This window comes from Vanellus vanellus (genome assembly GCF_965231255.1).
Source record: "Vanellus vanellus genome assembly, chromosome: 6".
NCBI lineage: Eukaryota > Metazoa > Chordata > Aves > Charadriiformes > Charadriidae > Vanellus > Vanellus vanellus.
In genome coordinates, this window is record NC_138911.1 from 53,368,985 (window position 1) to 53,385,655 (window position 16,671).

The following is a 16,671-nucleotide window of genomic DNA, read 5'->3' on the forward strand; positions in this document are numbered from 1 at the left end:
TGTCAGGATGCTACACATTTTGTTTACCACTTCTCTTCACACCACCACCTCAGCTCCTCCTCAGAATGGTCTTTCATATAAGTGTATATATAAAACCATACTGTATACTTGTATATAGGGCAACAAGAAAAACTTCTATAAGTATGTCAGTGATAAAAGGAAGACCGGGGAAGATGTGGACCCTCTCTGGAAGGAAACAGGAGATCTGGTCACCCAGGATATGGAGAAGAATGAGGTACTCAATGACTTTTTTGCCTCAGTCTTCATCAGCAAGGGCTCTAACCACACTGGCCCAAGTTGCAGAAGGCAAAGGCAGGGACTGGGAGGATGAAGAACTGCCCACTGTAGGAGAAGTTCAAGTACGAGATCATCTGAGGAATGTGACGGTGCACAAATCCATGAAACTTGATGAAATCCATCTGCAGGTCCTGAGGGAACTGGCAGATGAAGTTACTAAGCCACTATTCATTACATTTGAAAAGTTGTGGCAGTTTGTCAAAATCAGCTGCAGAAACCATAAAGGAAGTATACTCTGATAAGATGCAAGATTTTAAGCAGCAGCAAAACAGCTGGGATGCATCAAAGTGCAACATTTGACAGAATCCAAAAAGCTAATCTGAAGTGACAGATGAAATACTATCAGAGACAGTGCTGAGCAATGACAAACAAGGCCAAACCCCGAGCACTGCGTGTGGTTCAGCCATCCCACTGGTGACACCCAAAAGAGAAAGGGTGAGACGAATAGAGAGCCACCTTTGCAATGAAAGCAAACTAGGGGCCACATCTATGAAGAATCAAGCTGAGTTGGGAAAGGGGGATTCACTGACGCTGTGTTCCTGTCCAACACTAAAGTCAAAGAATAATACATTGGACAGCAGTGTGAAAACAGCAATAGGTTAACGGTGAAAAATGATAGTTAAAATGAACCAAGGAAGGGAGAAGAAAAGAAGAAAAGAAGAAAAAAACAACCCAAAACCAAAACAAAACAAGAGGTTACCAAACCTCTGCTGATTTTCAAACTCTCTTGGTAACCCCTGGAGATAAATTTAATTTTGAGGCTACTGCTTCTAGTTACCTAGAGATGTTAAAATCGGAAGAACACACACAGTTTTCCACTACTTTAAGTTGTTTATGTGCCATTTATTCATCAGCAGAGTTAATAAGTGTTTTATCCTTTTATTGCCAACTATTGTATTTGCTATCACGCTGTTACGCTAAAACAAAGTAGAACGGAGGACAAGACTTCCTTTCCTATTTTGCACACAAGGGCAATTTGGAAAATGCTTGCTAAGCTGTCTTTTATTTTTATACTCTACAAATTAATTGTGAACCAGTTTTCAATGTAATTGAATACATTAACTTGGGGAAAGGCAGGGAAAGAGAGCCAAAACTCTTCAAATTCATAATATATACAATACACTAAACGTGAGTCGTATCTACAAACAGGGACAACACTTTCTGGAAAGAAAATCCTGTGGAAATACTTCAAAACATATAAGCAGAATATTTATTAGTAATCACCTTTCTTGTTACTCCTCCGCTGTTCATTAATTGTGGGTAAGAATTCAATGCACTGTTCCTAAGCATGAGGTTTACAGCAACACTTCTTGCACAAAGGAGAACATAAGACCACCTCTATAAAACGTCCTGCCAATAGTCTTATAAAAATATCAAGGTGAAGTAAATGACATTACTTCACTGCTGAGTTGCTAATCAGACATGCATCTGTTTGAATGTTATCTCTGAGGAGCTACTTGTTTCCAAAGACATTCTGCATTAATACCCACGCAACCCCACATAACATGGGGATTTGGTAAACAAAAAGGCACAGAAATTTTGTCAAAATTATTTATACATACGCACTATGCTTATACACAGGAGAGAAATAAAATGCAGAAGGGCACTACTCTACACTCAGAGAAGGAAATGTTACTTTCACCTTCTCATGCTTAAAACACAGTGTATCAAATGGGAGTCCAAGAAAAAGGTCATTTGGGACAGTGGGCCAGCACTGGAAGGAGAATGCAGGAGGCAGAAGAGGTCAGATCTAAGAGGTGTACCAAATCCAAACAAAACTATTTCAGTACAAACACCAAAATGTCTGCATGTCAATAACAACAACAACAAAAATTGCAAGCACTCCTCAATATAGAATCACAGAATGGTTCAGGTTAGAAGGAACCAGTAAACGTCATCTAGTCCAACCCCCCTGCAATGAGCAGGGACATCTTCTACTAGATCAGGTCGCTCAGAGCCCCATCCAACCTGACCTTGAATTCTTCCAGGGATGAAGCATCTACCACCTCTCTGGGCAACCTGTATATAACACATTAACCTGGCGGTTACATATTTTAAAAGGAAAGGATGTGGAAATCGGGAGGTGGGAAAGGGAATTTTCCAGTATTCACCTGAATACACAGAAGTAAAGCTTGCCTGCCTTTCAAGTTTCAACCGGTGGCTAGCATTTCTGTAACGTATATTGTCTTCAAGGTATTCACAGCAGTGAATACTCACCATGATCAGTCTAATACTGCTTTTTGTCTTAAAAAATTAGAAACAACTTTGTAAAATGCTTGGCCAACAACAAGGAAATAATTTGAGTTTTTAAATGCTTTTAATGTCAACAACAAATGAAAAAAGACACACAGCTTTAAACACCTGCATAGTATTCAGCTTTTCTTAGCACTGTAGCAATCTTCTGTTTGCTGATTTTAAAATATAAACACACTGGTACAATCTGATTACTACAACACTGCCTACAGCTTAAGAGGATAGTGTTGAAGAATCAAACAATGTAATTCAGTAACTCTTTTCAAAAATAGCTTGTGAATAGTTACTACTATTTAAAATAAAAATGGATTGTCCTTTAGTACTAGGTTGTTTGTTGTTTTCTGGTTTGTTTTTTTTTTTTTTTAAAAAAAAGGCTCTGTACATAATTAGTCTCCTATTTCTTCCAAGAGCCAGTTCACTTTATCACCACTGCGACCAAAATACATTCACTCTTTCCTTGGCAAACTTGCCTTAACACTTAGCAAATCACTTTCTACTACTATCATAAAGAAATCTAGAACAAATTAGTCCTCCTAGCTGCTAATTTTCCTCCTTTTGAAGTTAACAGGGTCAATTAACATTTTTGCAGTTAAAACTGGGAGCTTCCATAATTTTTAATCAGTTTAAAAACATGATTTCAATATGAAAAAAGAACCTATGTAATTAGTAACCAGTAATTTGAAATACTGAAAAGCTCCATGTTAGAGTATTACTAAAGTTTTAACAAAAATGGCCAAATGCCACATTCACAAAACAAATTCTTTCTCTTGGTGAAAATAACTATCATCCAGGTACAGCAACTAACTGTCCTTTAGAGAAAAATCAGTATTACCAAAAAGAAACTTGGAACACTTAATTTGTTGTAGGTCACCGCAGCTCACGTTCAGGTAATAAATCTCATGAATATTGTTCACAAAACACCTAAGCCCCAAACTTCATCAGAATTTGGCCTTCCGTCTTTGGTGACAAGCAGAACAACTGGCCAAAGCCCTGAGCTAGCTGCTCTACTTGGGCCATGTTTTGAGCAGGAGTTTGGCCCACATGGCCCCTCAGAGTCCCTTTCAACCTGTACAATCCTATGAATCCATATCTTACAAGTCGCAAGGGAAGGGACAAAAAGAAGAAAAAAAAAAAAAAAAAAGAAAAACTTCTGGCATAGGCATGCCACATGATAGCCAGCATGCAAAGCAGCGTTCTTCAGAACAGTATTAAAGCCAGAGAAAGGAATTAAACCAAGGGCATTAAATACAACAGTAAAGCAAGCATTTTGGGGGGAGCAGGGGAAGTGCACTAAATGTTCCTTCCCCAGTTTAAGGCTCCGATACCATTTTGTTTGCTGCCCATTACAACACAACATCAAACCAAAACCTTGAATTTGACGCTTGCAAATGCAAGCGACAGCCACAGTCAGCAAGACTTGTAAATGGGCTAAAAAACTCTAAGTATCTTCTTGGAAAAAGTGAGTTAGAGTCAGAATTCCAACTGCAAATTATTAAAATTATCAAAATTCAAGATAACTCAGATACTAACATCACTCACTCAGCATGCTTTGTATAACTAGTTACTACAAAGGTTATTTGAGATGGTTTTGAATAAAAGTGATTCCCTCATGCTTATATCCACCTTAGTCCTCCATGTAAAACTGCTAGATTTTCTATCTATAACTTCACAGAGGGATCTCATTTCAAACCCTTGGCGTTAAGACACAATTCTGAGCAATAAACACACAACATATGGATTGAAAGAGAAAGCATTGTTGATCGATGATTTTTTTCTGAATATCTGAGGGAATAATAATTTCCCCTCATGTTCAAATAAATTCTGCTTTTTCAATGAAAACTAACAGAATAATAACAGTATCTTAAATAAGGATGCGGAAAGCATGTGAATGACACATACTAAACTATCCTTTGAAAACGCATTTTTGTTAGCAATAACAAAACAGTGATTTTTGTCTCCATCTTGAATATATTCTGCCTTAGTTTCCTAACCACACAGACATGAAAGCAGTTATCTCCAGGACAAAATTGTTTTGAAAATTGCAACAGAAGTAGTTTCCAGTTTACTTTCCAATACAGCAGTGGTATCTCACACATAAAGAATGCGATACTTAATAGGATTTCAATGTTTTTGAATTTCATCTTACTTTCTATTCTTTATTTAATGACCAATTTGTTTTGAGACTGATGCAGGATATGCAACAAGATCTTAACACAATCAGAGTGATGGATAGTTAGCTCTGTATTCTAATTCAGTGGACAGCTGGTCATATAGCGTCGTGATTTATGTCAAGGATTTACATAAATCCTCCCCTCTTGTGAATTTCATCACATTAAAATCTTCAGCTGTGAGCACTGTATATGTGCAATAGAAGCACTATGGATTGGCTTCCATCCACTCCCCCTCACTTACTAACACAAAAGCTAAATAGGAATAGGATAGGAATATATGTTATGGTGGAAAAAGAAAAATAGATAAAAGAAACAACTTCTACACAGACAAGTCCTTTACATGAGTAACTCTACAGAGGTTTTGTTGCTGGTCTTGTGCTTGTCATACATTTTGTAACCCAATAAAAGTCAATCATATGCAGAAAAACTGTTGGGGTTTTTTGTTTTGTTTTGTTTTTTTTTTTGGGGGGGGGGGGAGGGGGGGGGGGGGCGGAATTTTCTACTGAGAAAAAGCCAGCCTCTGAGAAACAACTTCGTGGAGAAGATTGGGAAGGTCGTGCTTCACTGCAGTGGTGCCAGCACAGGTAATTGCACCATGAGGAGTACAGATCTCGTCCAGGTTCCTCAGGCTTTGATTCAGCATGTAAACCATAATGCAGATTAGACGGAATTGCAGTCTGGATCCTGGACTCTGACAGAGTAATATACTCGGAGAGGGTGTAAAATATAGGAGAAGCCACAAAAAAGAGCTCTGAAAGCGAGTTAAGCCTGGTTTTCACAGGATGGCCGCATGATTTTAGACTGCAACCAGAAAGCTCTTTTGCTTTAAGAGCACACACTTCCAGTATATTTCTGAACACTACCACCTCAAAAATAAAAAGCATTTACAATTTAAGATTGTCTTGTATATTTCATAACATGAATGCAAAGCAAATACTAGGATAGAAGGATCACAGGGTACATAAATGCTGTCCTTTCTCTCTCAGGGGCATTTTACTTGAAAATAGCTATGTTAAAGTACTAAAGTCAAAGTTCCTGTGCTCATAGCTTTTCTTGGAAAAACATCAGGTCTTTGAACTTGTTCAATTTGAAATTACAAAGCAACTACTAGACTAAATGGAAGTTGCATAACCAGCCTGAAAAACATCCAAAGTTACATATTTCACAATGTTTTTTAAAAAGCACATAAAATTTTTAGACCAGCTTCTTCAACTTCTTTGTTACTCATTTTCAAGCTGAAACGTTCCTCTGCTCCCAAGTGAAAAATGGGTTCGTAGTTTGATTCTTTACTACAACTCTGTATACTTTGGAAGAAAACATTAATTTCAGATTTGCGCCTTAATAGAGCACTAAAATAACATTCTTCCATTCAGACTATTGCCACTTATTTTTTAGGTTTTTAGATAACTGCTTTTCCATGTATTTTCAAAACGCCAGCATTTAGCAGTTAGGCTAAGTTAGGTTTCAACACTTTCTAGTTTTTCATACAAGATAATGCATACCTGACAGATAGTCACTTAATCCTCCACAAAAACTTGATTTCTTTGCTTAAAAGAAAATCTCTGCACAGCTAGTGAACAAAGAGGAAATTTAAAGTGGATCAAGTGGCTGTCTGGGTAGGCAGCAATACTCCCTATATAGCTTTTATACAACCTGGAAGAGCAGTAATCTTATTTGTTTTTATAGTTTGTAGCTGACCCATGCACAAAAACGATGCTTCCACCTCTAGTGGAAAAAGCAGTGATTAGTCAACTCACCCCTAGATATACAACAACAATGACCCACTCCATAGCAAAAGGACTTCAGACAAATTCAATTTTCCAGCAGATTTTGAGAGATGTTTATTGGTACTTATTGGAGTGGAACTGAAGTCTGAAAAAACCCACCAAAAAATCCATACCATTTATCCATAGACATCTACTCAGATCTTTAAGCATGCTCTTATGCATACATTACTAGAGCCACTATGGTGGTAACAAGATAACATTTGAACTGACTCAAACCAATGCCAGGTTGTAGTTTGGTGAAAGGAATTTTATTTCAGATTCAACTCTTCTGAGTGTCAGCCTCACTTCATGAACTTACACAAATAGATTCGACTGCATTGCAATATGAATAGCAGATTTAGTCCGCCTATAAAAATAGACAGGCACACTTTCCCTCTCCTCCTCCCCCATCACTCACAAGCTCTGGTGATTCCCTGCTTCCTCCACAGGATCTTAAACATCTACAGCTTCAATTGCAAAAAAAGTTTATGTAAAAGAAATGTTTCAGTCTCTAAACTGCCTCTACTAAAGGCATCTACATTTCCTCTCCTTGAAAATGTTCATATAATCTTTACAATTTTAGATTGAATTCAAACTTGAAGTATGTTGCAAAGCTTAATGGAAAGAATGTGAGTCTAATTTCTATAAACTTAACATCAGGAGAGAGGACAAATTTAAAAACCAAGCAAAGCATCCTTAAAAGGAATGTATTAAAATGCATGCTATAAATTTGTCACTATTAGAAAAGTATGTATTTAAAGTTCTGTTTCAGTTCTGGTAGACCCAAGTTAAAAACTAAAAAAAAAAAAAAAAAAAACGGGACCCATAAAAGCAGCAACATAACTAGCAGCCTGGAACAGTGACCATATTAGGAAATCTTGAAAGGATTGAGTTTGGCTCTAAATTAAGAAAGGAAACTAAAGGATAGAATGGCAGGAATATGTAAAATAATGACTGGCACAGAGCTATTTTTCTTAACACCTCACTTCCTCTCATGTTCCCCCCAAAAATAGTACTGGCCAATGAAATTGGAGGAAGAAATTTAAAATTAATGTGTAATTAGCTTGTAAACTGCAAGTGACCATTGTAATAAAGACTGCAAAAACAATTATATACTTATGTAGGAGTTAACAAGAACACCAACAGCTCTACTATGAAGGATTGAAGTGTTCATGGAATACAATCAACCTTTCAAAGTTCACACCAGACCAACTGATATGGTCTAGGAAAAACACTCCTATGGGCTGGATGTTCCTTAATAACCCACTGCATGATTTTTTTTTTGTATGGTTGTTTTTTGTTTTCTTAATTAATCTTAGTCTGTTATGTCTATTGCTGATTACTTTTACACACACGTGAGATTAAATGGACCACTTCCATTCCTGGCCTTCAATCCAAATTCTTCAAAATGTGGAATTTTTAGCTTATTCTTAACCACGATTGCCACTGGGATTCTTTCAATAAGTATATTTTATTTATTTTTTGTGCAATCAAGATATTTTATTTTTAGCTCTGGTAAATGAAAAAAAAAATTAACTTTCAGAACATTCCATTCCTACTGCAATTAAATGATGAAAACAGAACTAAAATGTAACTCTCAGATCATGTCTTATTGCAGTACTACTTCATTACTTTAAGAATGAGATTTCAAAAACTTAGTGATCATTTCCATGCTGAAATCCCTGAACAGTTTGAGAACGTGGATAGCTTTTTGTCACCCTACCATCAGTACATTAAAATCTCGAACTCTTTACAGACACTGCACAATTTTCCTTCATCTCCTGTTTATGTATTTGAAAGAATAAGAAACATTTTGGTACAAAACAGTATTCCTATCAAGAGTTCGAATATTTCAATCAAACCACATTTTCTAGTGAAATAAGAAGCCCTGCTTCTGGAAACGAAAACAAGAGGAGGAAATAAAAGAGGCTATGTATCCTTTAAATTCAGATCAAGCCTGAAGCTTTTAAATCATGAAACATTACGCTCTTTACAAATAAAGAGCCTAACTGTAACTTTCCAGAATTTATAATCCATAACTGATAAACAAATTTTTAAACTGTGATTTCAACAAATGTCAGAAATGTACTTAAAAACCATTTGTGTGAAGTTTTGAAGCTATTAAAAATGGAGAGTTGTATTCCTTTTTTCATTTTCTGTGATATCTGAATTTATTTTTAGGCTTTTAAAGGAAGCCTTAGTTAAAATAAATTATAAAGGATCTCCCATGCAGAATCTAAAAGGATCTATAAAGCATGTACAATGGAGATTGTATACTTGTATACATACTGTTGATCTTCATGCACATTTATCCTGCAGCATAATGTTAAAATAAGTGATAACTGAAGAGATTTGGAAAAAAATTACAAAAATCAAATTATAAAAATCAAGAGTTTCAATATGCTGTCAATCACTTTCTAACAGTGAGTAGTAATAAAGCAAAAGAAATTTAAAATTGTTGAAGGTATTTCAAGTTCTCATATTTAGTAAGCAAAAATATAAAATGCTTTCTGTTTAATATACTTTGATTAAACTATTTTAACAAGATGTAAAAAAAATACAATATGGGCAGCTTTACTATTTCAATCAAAATATTACTACTTCATTAATAAAAGGCCTCATGGTTACACAATCCACAATCGCTAAAAACAATGATGCCCAGTTAGACCCCAAATATAAAAGCTAAACAAAAAAGCAAACACAAAAAATGGAGAATCAACTCTTACCCATTCTTGAAATATAAAACATGTGCTCTTTGAAGTCCTGTTTCCAAGAAAAAACCAAGTTCTTGTTCATGTGCAGTGGGCCCTGGCTTCGGGCTTCTGTTTTGTATATTGGCATTAATTACCTACGAGAACAAAAGAGAAAAGAAAAAAATATATTTAGAAAAAAAAAGTTGAAAATCAATTTTTGTGGACTTTTAAACAGAAGCTAATACTTAATGTTGGAGAAATCTTTTCATTGTAAGCAGTGGCTAGTAGAATATTTCTATCCTTACCTCCATTCCCACCTAAATATAAAACTTTTTGCTCTTGGCTATACCCTTAAAGGTAAATTCTTCACCAAGCAGAAATGCCACTAAGATGACATACAAAAAAAAGAAGTATATGAAATAGCATATTCGCAACCCAATTCAGTATCAGAAGGTGATGGTATTCAAAATCTAAAACCCTGCTAGGTTAGGAAAGGCTGCTGCAGCAAGCAATAAGAAGATTAGAAGTGATCTCTAGAGTGCTGGAGCAATGCACTAACTCAAAGCACTGGAACAGGCTGCCCAGAGAGGTTGTGGAGTCTCCTCTGGAGATATTCAAAACCTGCCTGGATGCATTCCTGTCCAACCTACTTTAGGCGAACCTGCTTTAGCAGGGTGGCTGGACTAGATGATCTCCAGAGGTCCCTTCCAATTCTGTGATTTCCAAAAAACAATTTAGAAATAACTTAATTTGTATTACATCAACATTAAAAATGCTCTCTCAAAACGGAGAGCTATCAGCTTTCATCTGCCTTCATATTCACCACACATTGTCTACCAGCCACTAAAAGACATTAACAAAACAAACAAAAAACCCAAAGCAAAACACCCTCAGAAAATGCGTATGTTTTTAAAAAACAATGTGAATTACTTTTCTTTCCCCTTCCTTTTGCTTGTGTGACCCTAACTGTATCTAATAACCCCTTCAAAGACAACTGTCAAATGACAAGCCTGAGTCTTGCAAGCAATAGGTCTGAAAAAGAGGGTCAAATTGAAATTGCTAGCTTGCTTCATTCTTATAGTATTCACAAGCCAAAGAATAGAGCCCCAAGTGTACCGCATTTCGTTGAGACATATCTCAAAATCTAAATAAAATGCAATAGTGTGTAACTCCTAGAAACAAAGGGTACCATAGATTTTATTAAAAAAAAAAAAAAAAAAAAAGAGTATTTCTAACACTTGAAGGGTTTCAGGGTTTCTGCTAAGTGGTAAAAACCAGAAGACAAGGTTAACAGTGGAAATGAAAAGAAGAGAAAGAAATAAAAGTTCCTATGTATCCCTTTAAATTCAGATCAAGCCTGAAGCTTTGAAATCATGAAGTGTTATACTCTTTACAAATAAAGAGCCTAACTTTAACTTTGCATAATTCATAATCCATAACTTGGGGGGGGGGAGAAAACAGTAACTTGCCTAATATTCTGCAGAGCTGTTAGTAGGTTATATTTTGCCTAACATTAAGAAGCTCAGCTATATAACCTTTATCAATAAAACCCGGGTCTCCTACATATCTAGTACCTCAGATTTTAACAGCAACTGTAATTTCATACATACAGCGAGTAATATATTGAGATAAAAATGACAAATGGGCTATCAAGTCCGAGTATTGTCCTGATCCAATTTATAGAACTATTAAGATTTATCTGAAGTTCATTTATATGTTAAATATATGTTTATCCGGTTACCATATCTGATGATTTTTTCATTGTCCCACAATTGTGCCTATTAGTTGAAGCAATCACACTTTCAGTTACTATTCTGGACATGCCACTGATATGTCAAGTGTCCTGCTGACAAGTACAATGTTATTTCAGAATTTTACCTTCAAGTAGTTTTATGAAGAGGATTTAAAAGCAGTTAAGTTATTGGCTCCAAATAAAAATCAACAAGATCAGTTTTCAGTCTTCATAGCTTCATTTTGTACTGAATTACTTTTAAGAATTATCTGAAAAGCTAGTAAGTATATACATATGTACATATTCCAATACGTGTGTTTGAAATACACCATAATCCCATGTTCATAAATGAACTATGATAGCGTAACAAGAGGCCAAAGATCAGCATCTTGAATATACATAGTAGTTCAGAGGAGCTCTGTCCCTTTTAGACTACTAGCACTATATTCTAAGAGGTCAGAATGAGAGAACAGTCGGAAGGACAGCTACCAGACATCCACTAAGACACACTAATTTATTGTCCAATTGTAAGTGCGCAATGAAGTCCTAAGAGAACAACCATTAGACATCTTTCAGTTGAGTTACCAAACTGTTTGTAACACTGCACCAATGAAAGATGAGCCACGCAATTCTTCAGTTAAGCAAATCATCTCCGCTTACCCGTTCTATCTCCTGAAGGTACAGAAGAGCAATATCCCCAGCCTTCTCGTAGCACGTAACAATTTCTTGTTCACGGTCCACATGGAGGTTGCTAGCCGAAGAAGAAATTGGCAACTTCTCAAGACAGAGACCTGGTGGAAAAAAAAAAAAAAACACCACACAAAATTAAATGATGCATTAAAAACTAATGTCATATAATACTATCCCTAAAAAATAGTCCAGGTTAAGCCCCTTTGGTCAGGATAAGAAACAAAAGGGGAAAAAACCCTACCAAAAACTTATGAAGGTATGGTCCTCTGATACAGACAGCAACAAATATATAAATAACTAACAGTGGCTACTCCTTAATAATTGTAAAACCAGAAGCAGCAATTTTTTTAAAGTAATTTTGATCTAAAAGACATTATGACAGTCTACCACAAAAGTACCTAGTGTCTTTCTATAGCAGTTTTAAATTACTGAATACTTCACTTTTACAGAGTGATCATAGAAACCAAGGTAGTGTGAAGAAAGACATTGTATTTAAATTTGGTCTAGTGGGAAGTGTCCCTGTCTATGGCAGGGGGGTTGGAACTCGATGATCTTCAAGGTCCTTTCCAACTGTAAAGCATTCTATGATTTAGTAAGAGGTAGCTCTCTCTCATCAAGGCACAGAAGTCTTTTCTTGTTAGGACTTATCTAACAAATACACTATCTGGTGCTTTGAAGGAAAAAAAGTCTTTGCTTGTCTAAAATAAAAGCCCAACAACTCTTATTAATCAATGCTATCTCCTACACAAGCCACTTCTGTTACAGTTATTTTCAAGGTAATTAGAGAAAAGAGCTGGAAAGGACCTCAAGAATACTAAGCTATTTATCTGACGAGGAATCAACCAACCCCGGACACTTGTCTAACTTTTAAGAAAAAGCCTCTGACAACAGGGATGCCCTTGCCTTCCTATGCAAATTATTAGAGTTCAATTATTCTCACATTTAGTATTTTTTCCTAATGTCTAGATCTCCCTCCCTAGATTAATTACACCTAGTCTGCTTCACAGGAAAATTATGCCTTTCTTTACAAAAGATTGTTTTCAATGTTTATCGAGAGAGAGAGAGAGAGAGAGAAATACGCTTGCAACAAGAATGTCAATTCTCACTCATTTGTCTTTTCATGCTTCTTTGACAGCTAATCATTTTTATCTCCTCTGGACACTCTCCAACTGGTTACCTCTATCTTGACTCACTCTGCTGAAACTGGATACACAGCTCCACTTGAGCCTCAATAGCACTAAGCAGAGAAGATGAAAGACTTCTGGTTTTGATATGGGATACTTTTTTTTTTTTTAAACAAAAAACCAAAACAAAATGAATTTAAATGAACACATTCTCAATTCATCATCCAAACTTTTGAGAATCCATTGCTGGAGAAACTAAAAAACAACAAGAAAACACATAGTTCTATATTGGGCAGATGTCTGTTGAATGCCAGATAGTATGAAATCCCTGCTTGGAGAATAGTAATACTGTAAGGTGGGGACAGTATGTGTCATTGGAATTACAATAGTTGCCTTACTAAAACAAATTGGGAAGACACAGCCACGGAATCTGGAGTTTATTTATTGACAAACTCAAAGCTATGCAATATTTGTGACCTCCAGATTCTTTTAAACATCTATTAAGTTTCAGTATCTCCCTGTAGAAGTATAACTTCTCTGTCTAAAAAGCCATCAAGCTATATTTCTGGTTTTAGAGGATGCCTTAAGTCTGTATCAGTTTGTTGGCCACCTTTACCTTCCAATCTACCGTTTTACCAGGACAAACGAGATATATGCTACAGCTCTGTTTGCTAGCTATATACCCAGTCAAGATAAATGCTGACTTAAGTACTAACTGCTCTGCTAAAAACAAAATAAAATTCAATACACTTTTCAAAAACCCACACATTCTTAAAGTGCAGCAAACACACAAGTAGTCTATCTCTTAAAAACTTGCCAAACCTGAGTACAACAGACACTGGACTTTTCTTACAAGTTACAGTTTTCACCTAACGTATCTCTAAAAATTAACTATATTTGAAAATAGTCTAGAGTAGCCTACGCTAATCTGCTTTCTTTCAATTTTTCAATCACATGGCAAATAACCAAGAAGTTTTTTTGCTAAATGTAAGTCATATACCCACAAGCAGCAACATTAAACTATAGAAAAAGGTCAGTTATCCTGCTACTGCAGTAGGCCTGAACAGACCCTCTGATAAAACCAAATGTAAGGCTGATGGCTGGATAGAACGTTTGCGGTGTCCTACACAAACACCTTCAAGCTCAGACTTAGAGGTGACCATAAAATACAATAAATGAGCTGCAATAAAAATGTCAAATGACTGAAAGCACCAGATAGTTGGTAAGCGGATCACTCCTTCCCACCCCTTCTCTCCCATGACAAGAACAGCCAGTGCCCCACAGTAATCCTCCACTACATGAAACATATTACTCAACTGGTTATTTGTAGATTTGACTTGGATTTATTATTTCTATTTTTAAACTTTATGGCCACAACTATAATCTTTTTAATCTGAAAAACTCACTATAAGAACATTCTCTCATTTTAGCTGAGAATTTTCTTTAAGATATGAAAGTACCTCAGTGCTCTGCCAGGAACTTTAAGTAATGCAGAAGGGAAGTACAAGATTCCAAGTGTCCTTTGATGAAGTATATCGTACTATTTCTTGGACTAACTTCATTATACAACTAGTATTCACTGTTTTTTCTGGTATGTTTATTACAACCCAGGAAACTATATTTTAAGCATGCGATTCTCTGGAGCAGGAAGTTCATTTGGAGAACTATCCTGAAATGAGCACTTAACAGAATGGTTTGGACACTTTATTTGTTTTGATGACACAAGGAATAAGTACAATTCAAACATATCAACTAGAAGAGAAACCCTGAATAAATTATGATTTCTGTAACAGGTTAAAATTAGAGTCACTCCAGACTACTTGTTTAGTTTTTTTCTTAAGTACAAATGAAATTTAAGAAATAATGTATTACATAAAAGTATTATTTAATTTAAAATAGATATAAATAGCAGCATAGCAATAACAACCACACAATATACTGCCCAGTTCTTTGTAAGAGTACTAAGAGATGATATAAAGTTAATTAAAATAGGGATTATTATATTAGGCCCTCGAAAAAAGAATAAGTGGTAAAATACAGAACTGAGAAACATGTGAATTTCAAAGAAATACATATTGTCCTAAATTATGTGCTGAAGGCTTTTGCACGTATTCAGACGAGTGTGTTCTCCCCTTTGTGCTTGTTCCCACACCCACCAGGCAGGAATCTCTGCTATTCTCCCTCAAGAGGGCAGGAATTTCTTTAACTGTTTATAAACTTCTTTGAGATATTCGGAAAAGAGATACATATTACTGTTACAAAATATTATTGTGCTTGTTGTAAAGGTCATAGCAATTGATTTATTTAACTTTTATTGGCTATTTTGTTTCATTCTGCCTTCAAGAATATCACATCAATTGGTATCACAAGTTGACTTTGATATTCATGGCTTTTAAGTTTAAGCCCTTCCAGTCAAAATCACCTTCAAGTAAAAGCTTCCAACAAACTGGGTCAGTTTTATTTTGGGAAGACACTTATCTCATACATATCTAGTCCTGATATCAAGAAAGATGACTCCTGAGGGAAAAGAAAGTGAGAAGCAGTGAAATGAATACGAGTCCTTACTAGTTAAGCTTACATGTTTTGCAAAGTAACTAAAATTGCTTGTCAAAAGAACAGAACAGCAAAAAAAAAAACAGTATTTGGACAAGGAAGGAGTATTCCTGATATTTAATTTACATGATAACTTGCAAAGGTTCTCTTTAAATCTTAAAAAACCTTACAAATTATCTGTATTTTGTAAAAGATTCAGAAACCAAACAGCAGACAGTTTTGTTACTTATTCCAAGTGGCATTCTTGTGTCTATGGTCTCAAACCAGTGACCAATGTTATGCCAAGTAAACTATTTCATTTATTACAAATACAAGAGTAGACCAGCCCTACCACTACATATGCACACACTGAACACTACCCAAAAAAGAGGACTCCTCAGTAGGAACAAGTTACAAACTAACAATTTTTAAGTGCCTGTGCAATATATTTGCTTATTCTTAGATAACCAATGAGTTTTATGCTAAGGACAATGACAGTAATTACTTTTCCTCTACAAATCACTTTAAATAAGAAAAAAAAGCAGACTTGTAAATTCTTTAGGAAGACTGATTAACTAACATGCCCATTTCGTTATACAGAGTAAACCAAAAAATACTCTAAGGGAAGTACAAAAGGGAATCCACAGCACAGCTCAGATCTTTACGAAGTACTCCTACCACCCAGACCACTAAATAAACATGCTTTTGAAAGAGAGAGAGTCACATCAATAAATAAAGATTTCTGGGTTTGCCTCCTGTTTTCATTAAATGGACATATAAAATCCAAGTGTGTTTGAGTATGCAGCACTTGCTCCTCCCTATAAGATATGCAAACCAGTACTACTAAGTGATCCAGCTGCTGTAAACATAAAAAAACCTTTCCTCTCCTTTTAAATAAACTTAATATTTAGCTTATATATTTAGAACAAACAATTACATAGACTATGGCAAACATTTATTAGTAATTTTAAAAGAGGAACGGAAAAAATCCAAGTTACTGCTATCGAGGAACTCCCGCAGTTTATTTCTGAGCTTAGAACAAACACTGCTAATCTCACTGAAGGGACAGACTTATTTCTAGAAGTCCTCAGTCAAAGACTGTGACTTGCTTGCAGCGTTATTTTAGAAAGCAGAGCATGAATTTTCTTCCTCTTCAATTCCCTACTGGTATTTGTAACATAATTATTATAAAGGGAAGAAGGAAGAGTAAGAATAGAGAATAGGGAAATATATTTATAATAAACTACCTCTTAGTGTCGCAGTTACTGCAGATACACTGTCTTAGTAGGAATTACCTATTTCTTTAGACAATCTAAGGAAACATAAACAATTCATTTCTCTGATTTTTCAAGTACTTTGTATTGTCCATTTGTCCATGCCAAGACACAGGGGAAAAAGTTTCCAACAACTGTC

General features: G+C 35.6%; 1 protein-coding gene across 3 annotated transcripts in view; it reads right to left on the reverse strand.

Moving 5' to 3' along the window:
- Positions 1-16,671, reverse strand: part of TTC7B (tetratricopeptide repeat domain 7B) — a gene marked incomplete at its 5' end in the record, with an annotated part of 153,719 nt that overhangs the window by 106,219 nt on the left and 30,829 nt on the right. For all 3 annotated transcript variants that reach the window (XM_082485834.1, XM_082485833.1, XM_082485835.1), the window contains 2 exons: positions 9,214-9,335; positions 11,573-11,703. In XM_082485834.1, the coding sequence (XP_082341960.1) occupies positions 9,214-9,335; positions 11,573-11,703 (253 nt within the window). The remainder of the gene's footprint in view (positions 1-9,213; positions 9,336-11,572; positions 11,704-16,671) is intronic.